Here is a 26,241-nt window from a genome sequence, read left to right as displayed (position 1 = left end):
CTGTCAATAATGCTCCGGTGCCGATCAGAGATCACTTTCGACCGGTGATCAATGCTCATTATTTTGGGATAGCTAGGCAGATTATCACAACAAATAATTTTTAGTTGAAGCCAGCTCTGATTAATATGGTGCAGCAGAATCAGTTCAGGGGTGCAGCTACAGAAGATCCAAATTTGCACCTGCATACTTTTCTGGAGATAGCTGACACAGTAAAGATTCATGGTGTTACTGAGGACACCATCAAACTACGATTGTTCTCGTTCTCTCTTAGGGACAATGCTCGTAGTTGGTTGCAATCACTACCTCTTGGGAGTATCACTACATGGGATGATATGGCTTCCAAATTTCTGGCTAAGTATTTTCCGCCTGCTAAGTCGGCTCAGTTGAAAATAGAGATTACTACATTCAAACAGCAAGATTTTGAGCAGTTGTATGAAGCCTGGGAGCGGTACAAGGAGTTGCTTAGAAAGTGTCCAAAACATAATTTTCCGGACTGGGAACAGATTGAGTTATTCTACAATGGTTTGAATGGGTCAACTCGTATTTCTGTGGATGCTGCAGCTGGAGGTTCAATATTTTCTAAATTTCCTGAACAGGCTTATGATATGCTTGAGCAAATGACTGTTAACAGTTATCAGTGGCCGAGTGAGAGATCTGCAATAAGGAAGCCTGCTGGAATTCATGAGGTTGATGCATTCACTGCTTTGACTGCTCAGATGGCTACTATTTCTACACAGTTGGCTGCACTGACCAAAGGGAATCAAAGTTCTAATGAGACAGCATCGCTGGCGACTGCCGTAAATTCTGCTGATGGATTTGAGAGTGTGGAGCAAGCTCAATATGTGAACAACAGGAATTACAACAACTATCGAGGTAATCCTGTACCCAATCAGTATCATCCTAGTTTGCGTAATCATGAGAATTTTTCATATGCAAACAATAAGAATGTGTTGAATCCTCCACCGAGGTTCAATACTCAGAATGGTGAAGGTAAGGCATCGTTGGAAGATTTGGTGAGTAATTTTATTGCAGAATCATCCACAAGATTTAAGAGGAATGAAAATAGGCTTGATAGTATGGAGACACACTTGACCAATGTGAGCGCTTCTATGAAAAATCTTGAAACACAAATTGGTCAGCTGGCGAATGCATTGAATAATCAGCAGAGAGTTGTGTTTCCTAGCAATACTGAGGTTAATACTAGGGAGCAATGCAAGGCTGTTACTCTTAGAAGTGGTAAAGAACTTGAGACTAATAACCCAAAGGCAGTGAATGATGAGGAAGTGGAAGAGATTGTGGTGGAGACCAAAAATTCTGATAGCAAAAATTCTAGCAAGTCTGCAGTTGTTTCTGAGAAACCGCCTGTACCAAAAGCTGTTCTGCCATATCCTCAGCGGTTCAAGAAGAAAGCGTTGGATGAGAAATTTTCTAAGTTTCTTGACATCTTCAAGAAAATTCATATTAATATTCCATTCGCTGATGCTTTGGAGCAGATGCCGCATTATGCAAAATTCTTGAAGGAGGTGATGTCTAATAAGCAAAAGTTGGAGGAGTTCGAGACTGTCAACCTGACTGAAGAGTGCAGTGCTATCCTGCAAAAGAAGCTACCACAAAAATTAAAAGATCCAGGAAATTTTACGATTCCTTGCATTATTGGTTCTTCTAATTTTAATAAAGCACTTTGTGATTTAGGAGCTAGTATTAACTTAATGTCTTTGTCTGTTTTTAGGAGTTTGGGACTTGGAGAAGTGAAACCCACGACAATCGCATTGCAGCTAGCTGACAGATCTATCACATATCCGTTTGGAATCATTGAGGATGTACTGGTAAAAGTAGATAAATTTATTTTTCCTGCGGATTTTGTTGTGCTAGATATGGAGGATGATGCAAATATGCCATTGATTTTGGGGAGACCGTTCTTGGCTACTGCTGAAGCCAAGATTGATGTGAAGAAAGGTGAGTTGACGATGGGAGTTGATGGTGAGAAGGTGATCTTTAATGTGTATAAGGAGGTTAAAAATTCATCCATGGAAAAAGTGTTCATAATTGAACAATCAAAGAAGATGGAATGTTGCTGCAAAGTTGTTAGTGCTGTAGAATTGCCAAGAAAGAATGATCCGAAGGTAGCAAAGAAGAAGAAGAGAAAGAAAGCAAAGATCAAGAAGATTGTTGAATATGTTTGGAGTGTGAAAGAAAAGGAAAAGACCCTCAACAAAATGGAACCGGGCTAGAATTGAAATAAAGTCGGGCTATGGACTATAAACTAAGCGCTTCTTGGGAGGCAACCCAAGCTAGTTGTTTTTTGCGTTTTTTTTATTTTCTTTTAGTTTTTTTTGTTTTTATTTTTATCGTGAGGAAACTAGACATTAATAATGATTTTGAATTGTGTAGGTTAAAAAGTATGGAGCTGAAAGAGTTTAGGAGCCACCCCTGATAAAGAGTTTTGAGTGATTAAGATGGTGCTGAGTACTGACGCTTGGTGCCTAAGGTATATGTCCCTTGTTTTTAATGAATACTGTACATTGAGGACAATGCACAATTTAAGTTTGGGGGGGTGTTTAAAAATTGTAAAAATTTGAAATTTTTTATGAGTTAGTTGGAGTTGAAGGCATGATGTTGTAATTGTGTTGGCCTATGATGAAAATAAATTTTGTGTGCTGAAAAAGTTGTTAGCTATATTTAATCTTGAGTTCTCACATTTATGCACGAATGCCATGATTATCGATACTCCTAGCAATTAGAAAAAAATTATGTGGATTTGTGATGTGCATTAGAAGATTTGATTCTTAACTCTTGTGATTTTTATTTGAAACTGAGGTAGATTTTTAAGATCACAGAAGTGATTTAGGCGTTTTTTTTCCGAATCTATTGAGTTTTTTTTTTAGCCATTCTATATTCATGAAAAATCCAAAACAAATTGAGTAGCTAAAAAGTTCAAAGAAAAGTAATGGCGGAGAAAGTAAGGTGAGGGGAGACCTTGAAAAGAAAAAAAAAATGGATTGAAATTCTAGTCCAAATACAAGGCATAAAGATGGAGATGTATGGAGTAGAAGAAAGCCAAGACTAATGTCTGGCAATGCAAATAAAAAAATTTTAGCTACTCATAATCCTGCACAAATTGAAAATATTCAATTCCCTTTGCTTTGCATCATGAGTCCTTGTTTGCATTGATATATATATATGGATGCTTATCTCCTGCTGATTATACTTGAGCCTAATGTTAACCGAAAAGTCCTGTTGATCTGTGTGAGTAAAAGTTGAACTTGGTTGAGAGTATTTTGAAACTTGAGGGTGGAGTTAATGATTTTATGAAGCTTACGGATTGCATGATTTTACCGAAAGTTAGGTGGGTAGATGAGATTGGCAAATCACACACACACGAGAACTCTTGAGAAAATTAGCGGGCATGTGTATTGAATCTTGAAATGTAAAAATTCAGAGGTCGACTATATTGCTCATTACTGTTTTACTCGGGACTAGCAAAAGTCTAAGTTTGGGGAGATTTGATAAGTGCATTTTATGCACTTAATTTATATATGATTTGACTTGGATTTTGTGATGTATCGAGTGAATATTATGCGTATTTGTTGTTTTTTTTGTGAGTTGCAAGGATTTGAAGAAAAGTAGCAAGAAGAAGCGGAAAGCCGAGTTACGGGACAGCAAACTTCAGAAAATTATTGGGAATGTTACAGATACCTAAATCCAATCTTCACCATTCAAATTGAAGCTTAGGATGTTTCAAAGTTTCTGTCAAAATTTCAGCTCGATCCGACGGCTAGAACTTATGTTATGATTTTTACAAAAAGGCTGCGCAGATGGTGAAATGGAAGAACAAGTAGCGCCCCAGCTCTAGTTTTCCAGCGCTCCAGCGCTCGTAAATTCATGTCCAGAGCACCCCAGCGTCGTCTTTTGAGCGCTCCAGTGCTATACGTCCGTCATTGAAAAATAAAATACGAAACTTGAGCGCCCCAGCGCCGAATTAGTAGCGCTCCAGCGCTGCGCAGTCTCCAAAAATATGGAAAGTCTTTAATCGAGTTTGAAAAGGGTTTTGATAGCTTATTTTTTAGGGATACGAGGGTTTAGAGAGTATTGAGAGTTTTTGAAGGCTAGAGACGGCTAAAGACCAAGAAAAAGGGAGAAGAAGCATTCTTGGCGCAAAGACGGACGAAGCGACTAGCGGAGATGGAGAAGCATCATCTACCTTCATTTTTATTTCATTCTTTCTCCTAGTTTTTGAATGATGTTCAAGAACATGCTTTGTTTGATTTTTATTTACATTATGAACTAATTCCTTTGTCTAGAGGAACGACGTTGCTTGACTTGAAACCATGTTTTTGATATTTTGATTGATATATTAGAATTATTCATTCGGTTTATTTGTGTTTTCCTGAATTGATTGCGTTCAATTAACTGATCATTACTTGAATTGTTAAATTTATTTGAAATCTAGCACTCGAGAGAGACGATTTTGAATAGGACCGTAGGAAAATACATCATTGGTGCTTATAGAGTTCGAGAGGCCTATAACTCCATTGAAGCCTTTGTAAGAATTATTGTGCTATTTACCGGATTTAATAGTTGAACTTAGATAGAGATATTGAGTTTGCTATTGAATACGAATTTCTGCTTGACACTCGAGAGAGGTAGTAGAAAATAATAGGGATTCTTGGTTAGTAAACTAAAAGAATTTATGATATAGATTTCTTTATGAATTAACTTGGTAGATGGTTAAGTGAAGTCGAACCTCTAGAATTTGTCTCTTATTGAATTTTCATCTTGCGAACTCGTTGTTAATTAGTTTTATTTATTGCAATTTTTAGTTATTTAAACTCAAACCATTCTCGTAGCTCTACATAGGATTAAGATTTTATTATTTGCAAATATTTAATATAATATCATTTTATTCATTCTCTGTGGGATCGACTTGGACTCATTTTCTATATTAAAACTTGACACCGTGCACTTGCGGGCACAAAATTACGCAACATCTGGTGAAACTATATTCTAAAATTATATGACTAAGGGTATGGTGATATATGCTTGCTGAAACCTTTACCTTTGCAAAGATAGTTTCACACCTAATCCATCATCTTTTTTGGCTTCCTTAACTATTTTGTTTGTTGTGGGGTCATAGTTGCCCCCATACTTAAACATAGTTTCTCAAGTGAACGCAATATGAGGATTAATATAGATAAAATTTAGTCCAATGCATGCTTGCGTTGAGTTGTATAAATAATTTTTTCATACTCAATCTGCTTTCCTTAATTCCTTTGAGCACTATGTACAATTTTATATTTATGTATTTGAATGGACTTTGTGCCCCCTTGCTATGTTCTGGATTTAAGTTTCATATTTTACTGAAATCTATTGTTGCGATCTAGATTTATGGGAAGATTTGAGAAAGGTATGGAGTGGAGTACTCACAAGTTGATATATATAAGCGTGCTTATGGTCAACCTTGGGGTAAATCTCGCCAGGTCTCATTCTCTATTCTCTGTAAATTGTAATGAAGTTTCAATATTTAGGTTTATTTTTCATTTTTATCAATTCATATTTGTTTTATGTTTGTTTGTTCTTACTTTTAATGATTTACAGTATGGAGATACAAATTAAATTAAAATAGATTTGAAATTTTATTTTTGTTTGCTGTTATTGTTCAGCACATTCCCAGTCCTCCAAATGAATTTAGCATTCTAAGAGTTGGTCTGATCGTCGACTCCAGTTTGAGGCAGAAAGCATAGCGCACATGGCCGAGATAAACATGAAAAATTCTATTATTTGTTATATTTGAATGATTTTTGTTATATTTGAATGATTTATAATATTGAAATATTGTATATTAGATTTAATTTCCAAAAATTTTGAATATTGAGTGATTTATAATATTGAAAATTTGTGAATTAAATTTTATTTTTTTTGTTTTTTATTTGTGAAAAGACAACGCTTTTTAAACGTTGTCGTAGGTGGTTTCAACATTGTCTTTGAAAAACACAACGCTTTTAAAAACGTTGTGAAAAAGCGTTGTAAATGGCTGTGTTGTAAAAAGTCCTCTCAAAGACAACACATAAAAAGCGTTGTCGTTGCTAAAAAAGACAATGCGAAAAAAGCGTTGTCCTTTTCAAATATCACAACGTTTTTTATGCGTTGTCTTTTCTCAAAACGACAACGCTTTTTTCGCGTTATCTTTGACCGCGGTCTTTCACAACACTGGCTACGACAACGCTTTTTCGTGACAATAACAACGCGAAAAAAACGTTTTCGTTTGCCGTTTTTCTTGTAGTGGCTTTACATTGAAACTTATTATTCTGAAAGGTCTTCTGGTCTTTCAATGGATGACCATGTGTATTTTCAATAATTCTTCGCATCATTATTGAACCAGGATGTCCCAATCGATCATGTCAATTAGTTAATATTGAAGAATTATTAACCACCATATTTGATTCGATTGACCTTATATGTGTATAATGCAATCCAGTAGGGAGCATTGATAATTTTTCAACCACATATTTTTTTCCTGATTTATATGTGGTAAGAAACATATATTTCTGATTTCCATCAGTTATCATCTCAGTATCATATTCATGAGAATATATGTCATTAAAACTCAATAAATTTCTTTTCGATTGTGGTGAATATAAATCATCATTTATCCGAAATTTTGTACCATTTGGTAACAAAAATTGTGCTTTACCACAACCTTCAATCAAGTCTACAGGACCTGATATGGTATTCACCATTGTTTTTGTTGGTTTTATTTCCATGAAATATTTTTCATCTCGCAAAATAGTGTCCGTTGTACCACTATCCGGTATGCAAATTTCCATGATATTATTTCTATGTTTGCTCATAGCATTTTCCATATCAAACTTCACAAAAATGCAACAAAGAAAAATTAAGTACAATATAAATGCAAAATATAACATGCTTTATAATACAAGAATGCATGAAAAATACAAATTTGTTACAATCTAGTCCCACCAATCTTTTAATCAATGTCTTCGAAATCATTCAAAAAATCCGCAGCATTGAAACTAGTTGAACCAATTAAATGGTCACTATTTTCAATAAAATTGGTCTCTTTTCCTTTCCCCTTTGTCGATTCTTTATAGAGCTTACATAGTTGCTCAGGGGTTCGACAAATATGTGACCAATGTCCTGGAGTGCCACATCTATAACAAACACTCTCAGATCTTTTTGAGTGATTTTCATTTTCACTCGTATTTTCATGCTGCCTTTTTGGTGGGTGGTTCGTGACGTTCTTTTGAGATGAGTTATTGAAATAACTATCTCGATTATTTTCATATCCACGGCCACGACCACGACCGCGATAATTTTTACGTCCACGTCCACGCCCACTTCCTCGACCTCGTCCACGACCAAAATATTGTCTATGCCTTTGATTTTGGTTTTCATTTTTAATTCCGACATTTGCTTCTGGAAATACCGTTGAACCAGTGGGTCGGGATTGATGATTTCTTACTAACAATTCGTTGTTCTTTTTTGTCACAAAAAGACATGCGATGAGTTCAGAATATCTCGAAAATCAACGCACTCTATACTGTTGTTGTAGAGTTATATTTGATGCGTGGAATGTGGAAAATGTTTTTTCAAGCATTTCCATCTCAGTAAAAACATGCCCACAAAATTTCAATTGCGAGACTATTCGATACATCGAAGAATTGTAATCACTGACTTTTTTAAAGTCTTGTAATTTCAACGTATTCCATTCATCACGGGCGGTCGGGAGTATAACTTCCCTTATATGCTCAAATCTTTCTTTCAGCCCTTTCCATAAAATCATTGAAAGAGTGGGTGCCCGGTTAGCCAACTTGTGGCTAAGGGCTTTTATGACTCTATGTAAAACAATCTTTTGTTTAATATAATTTACACTTTTATAATGGCATTGACTTTATCTTTCTTCATATTGTTATATTATGATATACTATTGTTGTTTTGATAAAGACCTTGAATATACTATAGTGTATGTAAGATGTGGTAGCACATGGGGATGACTATCATAAAACACATCTTATAGTCACTGTATATTCTAAACTGTTCCTAGTCAATTGAGCCGTCCGCAAATAAGGATAAGGATCGCTCGAGATTGAGACTAGCATTTGTGATGCCGAGTACCACGTTTCATTGGTATGGAACATAGAGATGTTCAAAGCATGCAAATAGATATTCATATGATGAATGATCGAACTACCCTATTCGGACTTTTCAAGTGGTTATCACTTATCGAGTGGATAAAGTCCGCGGTTTTGGTTGTACATCATTAGTCCTTATTACTTGAAACATCATTGAGACTCTATATGCTAGTACTGTACTTTGACTCGTTTACCGACTCTATTGGGGTCATCAGGTGTCGGGATTGGGTACAGTTACGACACATATAGGAGTCGATGCTTTGTTGTCAAGGATTCATCACATACTTGCGAGTGTGGATATCCTATGCAATCTGAGGAGATATTAGTGTGATGAATCTCTGGCCAGAGTACATGATGTGTTTTAGGTTAATGGGTTTTCCTAGTAACACATGCGATGTCACTAATAGATCTCCAAGATGTTATGCATAGTTATCGAATCTCGAACAACTCTCGATATACCAATGGTTGTTGATTCGATCGGGATATATGGATGAAGGGACTGTACTGTACGCTAACCAAAATCTACTGGTTCTTGCAGGCACTATCAGTAATACCTAGGGAATCATGGGGCGATGTTGCTAGGCGCTCTTACCATGATTCGATGGGTAAGTCGGAAATTGTTGTTCCGAGTCACAAGGAGTTGTGAGCCCACGGCTAGCTGTATTCCTGAACCATTGAGGGTTACACAAGTAATGGATTACTAAAACCCCGTAGAGATAGTTAAATTTAAAGAGTTAAATTTAATGAAAGAAAAGTTGGACTTCTTAACTAAAGGGAGTGAGATTTCCTAAAATAACATAGGGATGGGCATTTTTGGAAATCACTGAATTCGGATTCAGAAAAATTATCTTGACTCTAAAAAATGCAGAAATGGTTTCTGTGCACATTGGTGAAATCAGTTTATCAATCGGAGTCACAATGAATTTTATATTAATTTCTATAACAACAGGCTTGGCTTGTTGGGCTTAAGTTATGGATTGTGGGCTTTAAGGAGTTAGAGTCCTGATACAATTATAACTAAAAATTATCTATAAATATACTGCAGTGTTCGAAAATTCCATAAGATTTTCAGTCTTGCAATTTTTGAATTTCAGCCTATATTATTCAAGGGGATTTTCGAAATCCTCTGTCCCTTTTGGAGAAAATTCGGGTTGTGATTTTTGTGAAAAATTACAATCTGAATTAACAGATCATATCTGTTTATTCTCTACGCAAACTTCTGATTGATTTCTAGTGCAGTCAATCAGAGGGTTTTGTTTTCTATTCGTGGACCTGATTGAAGAAACGTTCATTCATCAGTTCCTGGGATATATAACAAGAGCAGATTAAATTCTGTTGGTGTCCATAATCTCGCTTCGAGATTTCAAGGTAAAATATTTAATAGTGATTATTTGTTTTACTTACACAAATTTAATCGTAAAGTTTTGATACACAGATATGGAATCGTTCCATATTAATAAAATAAATTTTTTAAACTTCCGCTGCACCGGGTATCAATTCTAATTGATCTGAACACAGTTTTCCAACAATCATTGGGTCTTTTTCTGTGAGATACTCACATTTCAATCCTTCATCAAGATGTCTACGTAAGAAAATCATAAACTTTGTCTTTTCTTGTGAGGATGATATATTATTTTCTTTGATGGTATCACTTAGACCCAATGAATCAAGATGCATCTCTACATCGAGAGTCCATGACATATAATTCTTTCCAGTGATATCGAACGCAACAAATTCAATCTTTGCCAAATTTGACATGGTGGTACTAGAAAAATAACAATGCATTTTATTAGTTAATTTCTATTAGTATGACAATACAAAATAATGGAATAACGAAGATTACAAGTGCATGTACAAATAGAGAAAAAATATGTGGTGGAAAATCGCTGGTGAGTACAAGACTCGTGAGCATGATGATCATAGTCGTTATGAAAAATAGCCTTATAAATGTCATCATCTTCATCTTCGAAAAATCGAGGAGAAATTATTTTGAGAGAAAAAGTGAATTTGGTGTGATTGAAAATGAGTTTGAGTGAACATATTTATAGGGCAAAAACTAGTCGTTTGTTACCGTTGGGGGTAAAAAAAAAATCGAGTATGTGTTGAATAAAAATTTGTGATAATCATGTGATCCATATAATGATAATCATAATTAAATATACGCAATAAAATATATATCATATCACGTTATTATAAGGTCAGTGTCATAGACAGCCTCTTATATAATAACATGAAATTATACAAATATAATTAGACAATAAAATTATTTAAGCAGTAATGTATAATCATATCATGTTATTATAAGGTCGGTGTCATAGACAGCCTCTTATATAATAACATGAAATTATACAAATATAATTACACAATAAAATTATATAAGCAGTAATGTATAATCATATCACGTTATTATTTAAAAACCTTAGAAGCTTTTATACTTGTCGTATCCCTTACTGGGAGTGTGGGATGTCGTCTTAACATCCTTCCAAGATTTATAACAAGTTTTTTAAAAAAAAAAACTTATTTTTTTGTATCATGCCTGATAATAACATGATATTATATATTAAATATATACACAAAAAATAAATAAACAATAAAATAAATATACTTACTTGTTAAATATTTTTGTCTTCTCTTTGTGTTTTGGAGCGTCGAAAATTATAGAGAACCTTCGAGCGATCGTGCTGATAAAGTGTTGTGAAAAGTAAAAATTTATGGTAAAAACTAAAAACTTTAAAACTCAAAATATATATCAAACCAAACACTTATAAAATCTTATCTCTAAACTTATGTTATTTCTTCACAAATGTTGAGGTCTATTTATAGATCCTCAATTGAGAAATGTCCAAAAATAAATATGTCATCCATTACATAATCAAAAATTAAAATATCATCACATCACCATCACAATAATTTTCAATCTAATTTTAATATATAATTTCCAATAAAAAAAATTTAAAAATCGATTATTTTAAATAATTAAAAAATAATTTATAATTTTTACTCTCTTAAAATTGAATTGGAAATTAAAAAAAAAATTCTATTGTCTTTTTTTTTTGCATATATTAATTAAAATACAAAAGGTCTTTATAAACCAGCGGTTACAAGAATTACCGTATGTTTCCAGCTTGTGTATGCCTGTATATGAGTTTGCTTAATTAATGATGTATTATTATATATGGGGAGAAAAGCCCAGTTGCCAAAGACCCAATACGTAGCCCCATCCTCGAAACTAGGGGTAACAAATTTTACATAAATCCCGACTCGTCCCGATTCTCAATCTGTTTCCGTCCCGAATTTTTTTCGTCCCGAACTTTTCCCGACCCAAATGGTTGGGATTATTCCAGACTTGATCAATTTTGGGATCGGGATCGGGATAGATAACTCTTCCCAATGGGATTTCCGACCCGACCCGAATATAAAAATAATATTTTTTAATTTAAAAAATATTTTTTTTTAATTTTATGTTTTAATATTAATGTTTTATAATTATATACCATATAATTTTTTTTATATTTATCTTTTTTAATATTAACATTGAGTTATAAATTTTATTTTGTTTTTTTATTATGAATAATTATTTATTTTTTTATTAATCAAGTAGTTTTTTTAGTTTATTTGTAATGTACTAAAAAAATGTTTTAGTTTTTTAATTGTTATATATAAATAAATTTTAATTTATTTGTAATGTATTAAGAAATTGTTTGATTTTTTTCATAATTTTTTTTAAAAAAATATTTTCATAGAATTTTTTTTGTAAAAAAATATTATTCGGGATTACCCTCTCCCGACCCGACGGGATCCCGAATGTTCGGAATCCCGAACATTCGGGTCCCGACACTTCTCGGGTGCGGGATCGGGAGAAAAAAAATATCTCAATTTCTATCGGGACGGAAATCGGGTAAGGAAGTTACGGGACGAGTCCCGACCCTATTCCACCCCTACTCGAAACCGAAACTTGTGGGCATGCTAGAAAAGACCAGTTACTAAAGGCCCAATACGCAGCCCCCTCCTTCAAGCCGAAACTTAGAGCATGTACAAGGATGTGAAGAAGTTGGTGTGGTCAAGTTGATAACTTGATCGCATGATGATGTCAGCGTTGATGACTTCATTGCATGTTTGTACAGTGGTGTGGTGATGTTGTAGTGGTGATGTTGAAATATTATTTTTTAATCTATTAAACAATGATTTTAAAACATAATAAAAATACAATTAACAAATTAAAAATATACATAATTAAATTTAATAATTACATAATAAAAATGCACATAAATATAACAAATTAAAAAACATTCTTTAAAAATACCGATAAAAAAAATTTAAAATCACAAAATATTCCAAACTAAAAAGCACACAAGAAAAAATGTACATCAATTAAAATTAAGCACAAAATATTTCAAACTAAAAAGCACATAAGAAAAAAAGGTACATCAATTAAAATTAACACAAGTAAATAAAAGTGGACAAGTTCCACTATGCATCCCCATGTAAATTCCAAATATGTTCGATCAAGTCTTTTTGAAGATTGTGGTGCAATTCTCGGTTTCGAATACTGACACGTCGTTCTAAAAAAGCGTTGAACTCTACAGTAGGATATCTTGAAGGGACAACGTTTGGTGACACATGTTCATCATCTCTAGTTGGAAAATCGTGATCTTCGAGTATATCCTCCCTTTCGTCCTTTACAATCATGTTATGTAGAATGATAAATGTTTTTATTATATAATCTAGATCAATTGGATCCCACAAGCGAGATGAACCTCTCACTATATGCCAGCGTGCTTGGAGTACACCAAAGGCTCGCTCAACATCTTTTCTCACCCCCTCTTGATATCGTGCAAAAATCCTATGTTTTTGCGAGAGGGGTCGAGGGATATTTTTGACAAAGGCAGCCCAAGATGGATAAATACCGTCGGCGAGATAGTATATCATGTTGTATTCATTCCCGTTCACCTCAAATTGAACTGGAGGGGCTTCTCCCTTTGCAAGATTTAAGAACAAATTGGACATCTCCAGTACGTTGATGTCGTTGTTGCATCCTGATACGCCGAAATATTCATGCCAAATCCATAAATCTTTTGATGCAACCGCTTGTAGTATGATTGAAGGTTCTTTTTGATGTCCACTTTGATATTGCCCTGCCCAAGCTGCCGGACAAATTTTTCAAGCCCAATGCATGCAATCAATGCTTCCAAGCATCCCGGGAAATCCTCTTCTAGCATTTTCAGCATTTAGCCGAGCAACGTCCTCAGATGTTGGTTGCCTCAAATATTGTTCATAAAATATCTCATGCATCCCCCTGCAAAATGTTTTCAAACACTCCAGCGCTGTCGATGCACCTATCCTCAAATATTCATCAACAGCATCGCCTGCAACATCATATGCAAGCATCCGAACAGCAGCCATAACCTTTTGTAGTGATGACAACCCGAGTTTACCGGTTGCGTCCCTCCGTTGGACAAAGTAAGGTATATTGGTCTGTAGAGCTTCCATAATTCTAAAAAACAAAGGTCTTCTCATACGGAATCGCCTTCGAAAATCATGCTCGCTGTAGACGGGACTGTCGGTGAAGTAATCTTTAAATAATCTTCGAGCCCCGGCAACACGTTCTCGATTTTTTGATTTCCGTTTGTAGCCACGTACGCGACTTGACTCCCCCGATTGAAGCGTACAAACGTTCATTATTAATTTCTGGGTTATTGAACATGGTGGGGAGATAAAGTCGTCCATCATTGGATCATGTGACATAATTTCATCGTCTGATGATGAAGAACTCATGTATGCCATGAAAAATATTGAAGATTTAGTGTGTGAATATGTTTAAACAAAATGGAGAATGTGTAAAATGAAATGAAAATGAGTATATTTATAGAAAATTTCATGGATTTTGAAAATTATGGCCATTTGTACTTTTTCAAAATATTTTTAAAAAAATTTGAAATTTTTAAAATTTTTTTTTGAATTATTAATAATTTTTATGAAAAAAATTGGCCGTTGATCTTCAACGGCCAAATCATCCCAGCCTTTTTTTTTTTTTTTGTTCCGTTTTTCTTTTCTTTTTTTAAATAAAAGGGCCAGATTTTTCTGGCCCTTTATTTATCAACGGCCAGATATTCTGGCCGTTGATTTTTTTTTTTAAAAAAAATTTTTTATTAATTGATGGGCCCCGCTTTAAAAAAAGTTAAAAAAAATAAAAGAAAACCAATAATGGTGGGGCTCACATGAAAAAAAAATTTAAAAAAATAAAGAAGGGTGGGCTTGACCGCGCGGAGAGGCTCCGCGCGGGGCCCACCACTTGATCGCACACGGATGTTATCCGCGTGCGATTTCCTCGCACCTTGGAGGGGCGAGTGATGAGGGGGGCGATCAAGTTGGGCTGATCGCCCCAACTTGATTGCCCCCTTAGACATGCTCTTATGGGGGCATATTATCGTTCCCATTGGACATTGACAATATTAGAGTATGTCATGAATTGATGGAATTATATTTTGATAATGTTATTATTATTATAAAATGATAAATCATACTCTAATAATAATTATCACTGATGATATAAAAAAAAATAATTGAGTGATGATATTAAAGATGAACATATAAATAAATAAATACGTACAAATATATATAATACTATTTTATTAAGGGCAAAAACTCATATGAGACGGTCTCAAGAGTCATTTTCTTGAGACGGGTCTCTTATATGGGTTATCCATTAAAAAATATTATATTTTATGTCAAAAGTATTACTTATTATTATAAATATGGATAGGATTGGCCCGTCTCATTTGTGAGACTGTCTCACAAGAGTGTTACTCTTTATTAAGAGGAAGAAACAATAGTAACTGATGGTTCGTTGACAAAAAAACGTGGATACTGAATAATAAACTAGTCCATCAACCAATTTATAATTCTTTTTAAAAGAAAATAGTTAGACATAGTTTGGTACACATGATAACATAGTGATTAATAAATTAACTTCCTTCATCTCATGCTTGGTATATTTTTAAAAGCCCATGATAAGTCAATGGGCCTTTGATAAATGTTTTGACAAGAGGACTATGTATCTCTTTGATTTGGTGTGATAAATTTAATACAACTAAAAAATACTACAAAAAAACATGATTACCCTCCACATATAAAAACATCTAAACTCTAAACACGCCTCATTCTCCTCCACATTACGGTAGGGTTAATTTTGTCATTAAAATCGAATATATAAATTTAATCACTCTTATTAAACTCATACCAAACATTCACTATAGTATCCTATCATTTTACTTATCCTTAGTTTATCATTATATTATATATCATATATTTATCATATCCTATGTACCAAACTATGTCTTATATGTACACGCATGATATATGTGTGTCGACGTGACTAGCTAGCTAGTTACTATATTAAAGTTTAGATATGTTAAAACGGGTTAGCGGAACGGGTCAGCTCACAACCCGTCGCAACTCACCATTAGTCGGGACGGAACGGGTCGTCCCATCTTTTAGGAAGGTTGGAAAAACACCTACCCAACCCACCTATTTTAAATGTCGGGGCGGGCCAACTCAACAAACCTAAGTGTAATTTGACGGGTTTTGGCAGGCCAACCCGCAACCCACCCCAACTCACCATTAGATAGGACGGGACGGTCAGCCCATCTTTAGGCGGGTTGGTAAAATGTCAACTCAATTAACTTATTTTGTATGGCAGGACGGGCTAACTCAACGAATCTAACTCATTTTGAAGTCTCTATCAAAGTTAGAGCATCAATGGTATGCAAGATAAAACCTCATTCACATATTAATTTTTTTAAAAAAAAAACAAAAACAAATTAGAAACAAATTCACTATGGCAAAAAGTCAAAAACATCTGACGCGTGCTCCCGAAGCTAGTTTACATTAAGCAACGGTTTATAAAAGAACATGCACGCAAGAAAGCTACAAAGTATAAACGATTTCCACACACTCCAAATTCCATTTGGCCCGTGACCAAGCCAACGGCTCAAAAGTTTAGACTGTGGACTCGTCAAATTCTTACAAAAGATTCCATTTGACACGTGTCCGGCGTAGAATTAATAGCGTGGAACCAAACATTGTCCCAAGAAATTAAAATCAAATTCACACATGCAAGTACGCTGTCCGAAAATTCAACGTTAAATTAAATTAAACCTTACAGAAATGTGGAGAAAAAAGGCAATATGGTCTTCCAACGTACGTAGAGACAATTTCAGACAATATGCCCCGAATCTTCCCTTAATTAATTCCATGCACCACGTATTTATACCACACCATTTTTCCAATAACAGGATTAATTTCTTGAAATAATTCTCTGACCATCAATGGCCGCCACTAGAATATTGCTAAGGGCGTCAAAATTACCTACGGGGCTTGGATTTTCTAAGGAAACTGTCTCAAGCTCTTCGTTTCCACTGACTGGGTCGAGGAATAGGACACAGATGTGCCTGAGGGATCATATAGAGTTGAGTACTGATCATACTCCGACTGTCGGCGGAGGCCGGAAGCCGGTGATGGTACAGGCCACCGCCTCCCCCTCGGCATGCATACTGATTTCGGAGCCCAAGACGAATAAAATGGAGGATTTGGCGACGTTGTTTGCAAATATTGCAAAAGTGATGTCTCAGTGGCTTGAGTTCGTCACCAAACAAAGGCCATGGAGATTTCATATTCAAATGTTCGTTGAAAAGGTGAAAATTGAATATTTTCCTCATTTAATTTATTTTCTTTCCGTCTCACGCACACACATATCTAACGGTGCAAATTTATCATTACACATGTGTTAAAGACAGTGTCTGTATAGGTAGCGTGAAATTTTTCCACGTTTATATTAGTAACTGATGGACCTTGTTTACTGCAGGTTATCATAGATTGCAGATTTTTCGCATTGCTAGCAGTGGCGGGATCTTTGATCGGTTCCGTGCTTTGCTGTGTTCAAGTAATTAATCACTCCTATATATACTTCAATAAAAATTGAATATGCATGGCTCGTGTGTAATATATATGTATGTGTTTCAAATCTCTTGCAGGGGTGTTTTCTGATACTGGAGTCATATTTCCAGTACTTCCATGCCATGTCCAAGATGTCAGAACAAGGGCACGTTGTGTTACTATTACTTGAAGCTATTGGTACTATATACGTTCAACATTTAATCATATATATGTTTTCACAACGAAATTTTATCTTAAAAAATAATGTGATAATTGGATCTTAATTTGTGTTCAGATATGTTCCTAGTTGGAATTGCAATGCTTATATTTGGAATGGCTATGCATATAATGTTCGTGGGAACCAACAACCGCGAAAGATTGGAGTATACAGCTTCAAACTTGTCCAACAATTTCAGCCTTGAGGTATACATAAAATCTTCCTTTGTTTGTTGCATTCGCTGTTATTTTATAAATATCAGTCCAAGTAGAATATTGCAGTATGACTAGTGTGTAGATATTTTGTTCATGAATTCCTCTCCTATACTATTTCAGAAACTCTCATCATGGATCAAAATGAGATCTGTCATGCAAGCGAAATCGAAAATCGGGCATGCTCTGATATTGATTCTTCAAGTGGAAGTCATTGAAAAATTCAAGTATGTGACAACTACAAGTCCTTTAGATCTTGCCTGCTACGCTGGAGTTGTGCTTCTGTCCTCTGCATCCATATTCATACTTTCGAGAATCGCTCTTTCTCGAGCTGAGAAGTAAATGAGAAAAGGTCTTCACATTCAACATGATAACACTTTCAGGATACAATGGTGTATATATATATATATATATATAAAGCAGATAGTATATGAAGGAATTAAAATTGTAACAAACGAAGTGGATATTTTTTTGTTCTTTGATCTATGTTTCATTTATTAATTAATATAGAACATATATAGTTTTTATTTATTTGGAACTTAATTACAATCTCATCTGTTATAAATTCAAGTCACGTGGAGACAATTTTAATTTGATCTTCTGCTTGAGTTGCAGCTGTCGATTTGAAATAGAATTCAAAGAAAATGTCAAGTATGAAAGTAGACTATATATGTTTTATAATATGGTCAGATAAAAACGAAACAAGAAAATATTCATTCTTCAGCAATAAATACAAGAAGAAGTTCATAATAGTGTGAAAGTTAAGTGCTAATTTTTTTTAAAAAAAAAAAAAATTCCCCTATTTTGATTGAACGCTACGCCTAGAGCTCCCACCTAAAGAAAATAAGTATAAATTTGCTCTTCAATAAAAGGACCAGTATTCTAAATGGCGGTCGACGAGGCCGCCTATCGACTGCCTCGCCTTGGCATCAGGCGGCCCCAAGCTGTCCGGCGAGCGAGACGGCGGGTGAGGCGGACAAGATGGTAAACAAAATTTAAATTTCATTCAAAGATCAGAGTCAACTAAATTTAAAAACCTAGTCAAAGTCTATCAATTTTAAAATCTTAGTTATTTGAAAACACTATCTACTCTCTTTTGTTTTCCACTTTTGTTTCAAGTCGTCTCACCATCAACCACTAAGTCCGCCGCCCCGCCGCAGCAAGCCTTTAGGTTAGGTTTGTATATTTAACATACTTTTACATAATTTAAGCCAAAGTCTAATAATATTGTTTGAGATTATCGGATGTTAGTATAATAAAGATGATTACTATATGTGATTACATATTTTAAAAAATGCTAAAAAAAATTCAACCGCCTAGCCAGCCGAGGCGGTCACGGATCGTCCCGTCACCGCCTTCCACCATTTACAACACTGAAAAGGACTGACGATTTACACCGAAATTCGTTGATATAAGACTCTCAAGTTTAATTTATTAAAAAAGAAAAACTCTCAAGTTTAGTAATACATTACATAAGTGTGTGTTTGTATATATAACTAGTATTTCACCTGTGCGATGCACAGAGTGTTCTTTTTATGTATTTTTTGACAAAATTAGTAAATATGATTGTTTGAATAAATAATTAAAATACAAATAAATTAAGGTTGAATTGAATTAAATGATTTGAAATCTATCAATATAAATGTATTTTCATTGTTTAGATATCTTTAAAAAATAAAATAAAATTCATCTTGATATTTATTACACTATAATTTAGCTAATCACAACGGATTTCAAATCCTTAGAGTATTTTAATTAATTTAAATTCATTGTGGTTGGAGGAACGTTTGAAAGAGTTTATAAAGTTTGTAAATTTGTTTGGAAAACTATTAGAAAACCGTTTTAAACGCTTTAAATAAGTTATTTGATATCTTTAAGATGTTTTTATAAAACAAAGTTGTTACACCCTATTTTTTAAAAAATATATTATTTTAATATTTTACTTCTTCATATTATCTTTGTATATTTAAAATTTTATTATTTTTTAAGGAATTTATTTATCCAATATTTATTATTTTCTCTGTTCATCACCTCTTACTCTAGTGTTATTTGTCGTTGATCATCGTTCCACATTTCCCTTCTGTGATCACGATTTTCCTAGCCCCGAGTCCTTAGATTGAGTTGTTTGGGATATTTTTTATCTGTCTCTGGTTATGCTAAAATTTGATTTATGAGGCGTTCAATTAAATTTTAATTTCATGTTAGATGTTAATTAATATTTGTTGTTAATTTCATGTAGGGATTGAAAATTCATGGATTGGAAGCATAATTTTTTAAAATTATTTTGTTTTAGTTTAATTTTGAATAGCTAAATTAACTATTTATAAATTGAATTTGCACCTAATTGTAAGTGTGAATAATTTGTTGTGATTTTTTTATGAGCTAATTCATGATTATGAAAATAAAGGATAATTTAGTATAATTCAATTATATTTTACTTTTTAAATCCCTGATTTCAAATGAATCAATCCAAATACAACCTAAAAATTGATTATAAACCATACATATAGTAAAAATACAATTATTTTTTTTAAAATTTAATATTATTTTATCTTTATTTTAAAATTTTTAGATCAAATAATTTATCAGTAATAATATCATTTTTTTAATCTCTACTATATATGTATACTGCTTGGTAAAACAACCAGCTCTTAAAAACTAAAAATAATTTTTTTTAATTATGAAAAAGGCTATTTTATTTTTAAAAAAATCAATCGTATTTTTGTCTATATTTAAAAATTTTTTGGTAAAATAGTCTATCACTTATTAAATCATCTTTATTTTTTTTGAATATCTGTAGCGTACATATATATATATGTATACAGGCAAAACAACTACATTATTAAAAGCAAAAAAATTAATTTTTGTTTGCTCACGAAAAAAACTATTTGAATTTTTTTGTAAATTCAATTGTATTTTTATCTTTAATTTAAAATTTTTAGATAAAATAATCTAAAACTCTCATATATTTTTTCTTAAATCTTCAATATTTCATTTATCTATAATTTAAAATTCAGCCATATATTTATTTGTATTTTTAAATATAATGCTAATGTATATACTCTCTTTAGAACAAAATTTTTAGCTGGATAATGTTGGTTTATATTTTTAGCATAATTTTCTGCTCTTATGCATAGATATATAGATAGATATACAAAACAACAACATTATTAAAAAAAAGTATTTGTTTGATCAATATAAATAGTAATTTAATTTTTTAAAATTAAATCGGATTTTTATATATATTTTAAAATTTTTAGATCAAATATTTTATCACTCATAATATTATTTTTTTAATCTTCAGTATTATCTCTATCTATAATTTTAAATTTAATCATATCTTATTTTTAAATTTAATGATTAATGATAATATCTTTACTATTTTTAGAAATTACTTTTGGGCAGGAAACTATTTTTAGCAAATTTTTCTGTTTTTATATATATATAGATTTTATTATATATATATATATATATATATATATATATTTATATTTATGAAATAAAAATTCCAACATGCGTGTATTTGCTAAAATGAGAGTCGGAAATCAGACTTGAATCCAAGAGCTTATGTCGCAACTGCAGATATAAGAAGAGAAGATTTATCCTTCTAGTGAGAATCAATACAAGAAACCAGGACAAAACAAAGATTTTACACAAGGAAAACCAATATGAGGTTGATTATGTTATCCAACCTGAGAAAGCAAAGCCGAACATGGCTCCACGATTCCATGGTGAGCTTAAAGTTATACAAAAACTTAAAAAAAGGGTTACAATATCTGCTGAAAACCTTAACGTTTTGAGTACTGAGGGCGCTTCCTTGCTTTCCTCAGTCCAGGCTTCTTCCTTTCAACTACTCTCGAATCTCTGGTCAGGAGACCTTCCTGTTTCAAAGGCGATCTGTGGCTTGCACTAACTTTCAGTAAAGCCCGAGCAACGCCAAGGGAAATTGCTTGAGCCTGCCCAGACAGACCACCACCGTGCGCCTTCACAAAGACATCGTAGCTGCTCTCATAGCCTAAAGTCACAAGAGGGGTCTTGATATACTGCAGCCATAGAGGATTCCCTTGCAGGTATTCCTGCAAAATTAGTTCGATTAATGCAGACATATTGATCTTGAAATCTAAAAATCCTCATAATAAGCCTCAGAATTACAAAGTACAATTTTTTCTCACCCCATAAAATTTGATAGTCAAGCTACCAGCATGAGCTTCTTGCATTTTATATCCTCTAAAAAATTAAGTTCAAGATTAATATTTCAACTTCAGCATCTGTACATCTCAATATACTTTCCAATTATGTCCATATGAGTTTCTTGAATATCAAGCATGATTATCTGTTAGCACCCAATTGTTAACAACATCGATTTCAAGGAATTAGGAAGATTTGAGGAGCTTGTGCCTCCAAAGATTTCAGAAGCATGGACAACTGTTATGGACCTGTTATTAGTGGGTTGTTATTAGTGGGCTGTTATTAGTGGGCCTAGATCCAAATAGCCCAAGATGTCTTAGAAGTGTCTAGATGGTGGGCCTAGATGTCTTGGAAGAATCGAGAAAGAAGGCAATAGATTAAGGCACGAGGAGGAAGTTATTTTGTTCATTCAGTTATTGCTCTTGTTTTGTAACTAGCTTGAGCTAGGGGATACTAGCATTTTGCTAGGGTTTACAGAGCTTGCTCTGAGAAAATATTTCTATTCCTTTTGCAATATAAATTGATTTCTTAATTTGTGATCGTAACAATTGGTCCGACCTGCCGGATTTCTTAGTGAGGAAGAAGATGGCGACCGCAGATTTTGAGGTGAGGGTTGATGCATTAGAGGAAAGGGTACTGAAATTAGCAGAGGATATGAACTCGATGGAGCTGAACTTACAAGAGAATGTGAATTCAATCAGCCAGTCAGTGAAATCGATCGACAAGTCAGTGAAAGCGATGGGGGACTCGGTCAATGAATTGGTAGACTTCAAAAGGTGGCTGGAGCAGCTAATTCTGGGGAAAAAAAGGGAAGAGGTTGGAGAGAAGCTTGATAACCAGATGCTCGACAATGTAGAAGAGAAAACCAACAAGCCAGTGGTCAAGGAGAAAAGTTCGCTCATCAAACAGCAGTTGCAATGCTACAAGGGATCGGAGCAGGGGGCAGGAGTAGTCGAATGCACTGACCTCGAGCCGGTTGCAGAAGAAAACAAAACCGAGGAACTTAGATGCAGAGATGAGAAGAAACAGGTTCTATGGACAGTGAGTATACGCAAGTCTGTTGCATTAGATCCAATCGAATGGAAATGCTTGACCGATCACTTCCTTGAACACAATCCAAGGAATTCTGTCAGATGCATACGAAAGACATGCATCGGTGAGAAGGAACACACGATCAATTGCTTCCGATTGGTTAAAAGGGACGCTCCAGATAAGGCGACACGTTCAGGGTTCCGGCGGGTTAAAAAGAAAGCCCCAGATAAAGTGACGCATCCATGGGATTCTCTTTCTGCGATGACGGTAGGGTTTCTCGATGGATTGAAAGAGATGGGTTTCCCTCAGTGGGCTGTGGAGGAAGAATATTACATGGGCTATTATTTCCTACATTTCATAGTTGACAATTGGGGCAAGAACTGGGCCCATGGTCCAATTTTAATCTCTGGAAATTGGAGATTAATCGGTGATTAATCGGTGAGACTGGGACTAAAGGAGAGGAGTGGGCCCATGGCCCAACCTTAATTAATAGGGCTAAGGAATCAATTCCTAAGGTAAAGAAGACTAGGGTTAGCAATTGCTACATCCGAGAGAAGGAGCTGGGCTCGTATAAGTCCATTGGTCGGGTTGGAAGATTGGATGTCGAGTGGGCCCAAGTAAATGACAATCTGCATTTAAAGCGTGACGAGGGACGCACTTTGACTTGTCGTCAAGCGATTGAAGAAGTTCTCTCACAATCTATAAATTTTGGCAGAAGATCCACGATTTCTGTGGCTGCCCCATTAATCTGTGGAAGTGCTATTAAGAATGCAAGGAAAACGTCCGTTGTGTTGTTACTATTATTCAAGAACGGCCTGTCCGAACGCCACACAGAGTTGGCAGCACAAAAATTGAGAGTTCAAAGAGCAGGAGTTTGCAAATTGATGTTCCAGAAGCAACTTTTGGGTGATGGATTCAAGACCGAAATAGGCGCATGTACAATCACAATGGACAGAAGAGTGTTTAGAGTGAAAGGGGTGGATTTCATGCTAATAATTGCTTGGAAGTTATGTTTGGATGAGATGGCTACTTCAATTGTGCACTGGACAAGAGTTAGATGGCTGCTTGGGCAAGAATCACCCTTAGATTTGGAGATTGATATGGCTAGTGATTATGAGCCAGGGCAGATTTTAGCAAGAAGGGCCAAACGCATAGGGAATGAAGCTGCTGATAAAAGGAAGCTATCACTCAGGGCTGAATGGTCGTCTGCTGGATTTTTTTTAAGATTCAAAGCTGCTGTCGGAATTGAAATAGAACTCAGAGAAGTTAATTCTTTAGTCATGAAGTCAAATACAAGAAAGATGTGGAGTAAAGGTTCTTGTGCAATGACCATACAAGACTCAGAGAATGTGCAGTTGAGGGATTTCTCTAGCAGCTTTATTGTCGTCAAAGCACGTCGTTGGAAGAACAAGCTTCGTAATTTTTACTCAAAGTTGCAGGAATGTAACAATGAGTTCTTCAATCTTGGTTTTGAGGTTATTGTCTTTGATGTTGGCTGGAGGGAAGCAAGATTTGGAGAAGATCAGGTTTTAAGACTCAGCCTTGAGGACAAGGCTGATTTCGAAGACGGCGGTATTGTTATGGACCTGTTATTAGTGGGCTGTTATTAGTGGGCCTAGATCCAAATAGCCCAAGATGTCTTAGAAGTGTCTAGATGGTGGGCCTAGATGTCTTGGAAGAATCGAGAAAGAAGGCAATAGATTAAGGCACGAGGAGGAAGTTATTTTGTTCATTCAGTTATTGCTCTTGTTTTGTAACTAGCTTGAGCTAGGGGATACTAGCATTTTGCTAGGGTTTACAGAGCTTGCTTTGGGAAAATATTTCTATTCCTTTTGCAATATAAATTGAGTTCTTAATTTGTGATCATAACAACAACCTAAAAGATGAGAGTCAAATTTCAAAATTTAGGATTTGGGTCAAGGCTTGCACATTATAATTCACCTGCGTTGCATATCCATAGAAAGTGGAAAATGAAAGTTCCTAAGTCCCACTGCCACTCCAAGATAACTCGACTCATAGCGACAGAGGATTCCAAGGGCTAAGAAAGCTGATCCAAGAATCCTTTCGCCCAACAAATCATTTTGCAATAGTCTCTTTAGGATTGGGTATCATTATCGATTCGCTATCTTGGTCAAGAGTCATATTTATTATACAACAAATTTAGGATTTCACCCCTCAACTATCTCATTAGTTTTGCCCCTTGTGCAAATCATGTGCAAATCAGCTAGCTTCAGTATACACTCATACACATGCTTTAGGATGCTTTCAGTACAGTATTTTACTGCTCACACACTTTTACACAAACTGCAGCAGTCTCGGTGTTAATGAGTTCTGAACAAGATTTTCAACAGGGACACAAGCAGATGTCCGATCAAATGACAGGAAAACATAATTTCTCCTACAGTTATTTAAAACCAAAGATCATCAGAAACTCTCCCAAATAGCGTTTTAGCCTATAGTTCAGCCTCCTATTAATCATAACATACGATATACCCACAAAAGCGTATATGATATAAGAATCAAAATTAAATTCATGACGGCTTTCAATTAAATTATGAGCAAGAATAAAACATCAGCATAAAGTAATCGAAGTGTTAAAAGAACCTTAGCATCGCGATAATTGATGACAAATTTCCCGGAGCCTTCCTGCAGAACAACCCTAGCAATAGCACATTTCCTGCGGCCTGTGCCGATTATATTCTGCGCCGCGAATCCACCAGGAAGCCTGGATTTCACAAGATTTTCGAGATCTTCAGTCTCCACATCTGCTTCGGCGACGGAAGCTAAGGAGGTGATGACGAAGGTGGGGTATTTAGGGGCAGGAGATTTCAAAGATAGGGGCTTTAATGGAGAAAATGAAAGAGAAGGAACGGGAATGGGTGAAATTCTGGAGGAGAATGAGAGGGAAGCTAAAGATGAAGTGAGAGCGGAGATGGAGGTTGCCATAGCTATTGATGGAGGTATGGTGGTGACTGGTTGAGTGAAGTTCTTCGTAGCTTGAAGAGGATAATGCAGTTAAATTCTCGAGCAATTTTAAGCAAGGCCCAACATGGTTATCCAAATCAGAAGCATTATGGGCTCAATACTCTCTAGTCCAAAGCCACTGGTTCAGGTTTTCCGTTCGGGTCATTCAGTAGAATGAAATAATGGACCTATCCATTTGACCCGAGAGAGACAGCACAATATGAATAAAACACAAGACGTGTGAAACGGTTTGACACATATTTATTTGTAAAAAGTAATATTTTTGGCATATAAAATAATATTTTTTCAGATGTTGGATTAATTAAAAAATTCGTCTCACAAAATTAATCTTGAGACAGTCTCATAATAGTTTTGGTGTAAAAAAAATTAATTATTATTTTACAAAAACATAATCGTTAAGAGAATATCTTTTTATTAATTGATGTAGCATATATTAAAATGAAATTATGAATTGATTGTTTCAAAAGGAGTACAGTGTTTCAAAAGGCATGCCATACCACAAGTCGGCCGCCTCAAGCACGAT

General features: G+C 34.7%; 4 protein-coding genes and 1 non-coding gene across 5 annotated transcripts; 1 reads left to right on the top strand and 4 right to left on the bottom strand.

The window, feature by feature from the left end:
- Positions 1-381: 381 nt before the first annotated feature.
- On the bottom strand, positions 382-487 carry LOC140869921 (small nucleolar RNA R71). The gene has a single exon (XR_012146910.1). It is a non-coding gene; the product is annotated as a small nucleolar RNA R71 (small nucleolar RNA).
- A 12,133-nt stretch (positions 488-12,620) lies between these two features.
- Positions 12,621-13,157, bottom strand: LOC140861922 (uncharacterized). The gene has a single exon (XM_073264924.1). The coding sequence runs from the start codon at positions 13,155-13,157 to the stop codon at positions 12,621-12,623; it is 537 nt and encodes a 178-aa protein (XP_073121025.1).
- Positions 13,158-13,310: 153 nt separating this feature from the next.
- Positions 13,311-13,829, bottom strand: LOC140861921 (uncharacterized). Its single transcript, XM_073264923.1, has one exon. It carries the CDS (start codon positions 13,827-13,829, stop codon positions 13,311-13,313), a length of 519 nt encoding a protein of 172 aa, XP_073121024.1.
- Positions 13,830-16,415: 2,586 nt separating this feature from the next.
- On the top strand, positions 16,416-18,044 carry LOC140867186 (uncharacterized). The gene is made up of 5 exons (XM_073272261.1): positions 16,416-16,843; positions 17,014-17,091; positions 17,183-17,282; positions 17,380-17,507; positions 17,637-18,044. The coding sequence occupies exons 1-5, from the start codon at positions 16,478-16,480 to the stop codon at positions 17,853-17,855; spliced, it is 891 nt and encodes a 296-aa protein (XP_073128362.1). The 5' UTR covers positions 16,416-16,477; the 3' UTR covers positions 17,856-18,044.
- A 3,052-nt stretch (positions 18,045-21,096) lies between these two features.
- Positions 21,097-25,733, bottom strand: LOC140863101 (small ribosomal subunit protein uS9c). Its single transcript, XM_073266261.1, has 2 exons — positions 25,338-25,733; positions 21,097-21,589 (listed from the first exon to the last, which is right to left on the bottom strand). The coding sequence occupies exons 1-2, from the start codon at positions 25,677-25,679 to the stop codon at positions 21,302-21,304; spliced, it is 630 nt and encodes a 209-aa protein (XP_073122362.1). The 5' UTR covers positions 25,680-25,733; the 3' UTR covers positions 21,097-21,301.
- Positions 25,734-26,241: the final 508 nt, after the last annotated feature.

The sequence above is a fragment of the Henckelia pumila genome, chromosome 4 (assembly GCF_033568475.1).
Source record: "Henckelia pumila isolate YLH828 chromosome 4, ASM3356847v2, whole genome shotgun sequence".
In the NCBI taxonomy this organism is placed as follows: domain Eukaryota; kingdom Viridiplantae; phylum Streptophyta; class Magnoliopsida; order Lamiales; family Gesneriaceae; genus Henckelia; species Henckelia pumila.
Note: the sequence above shows the minus strand (reverse complement) of the source record. Positions and strands in the feature narration are given on the sequence as shown.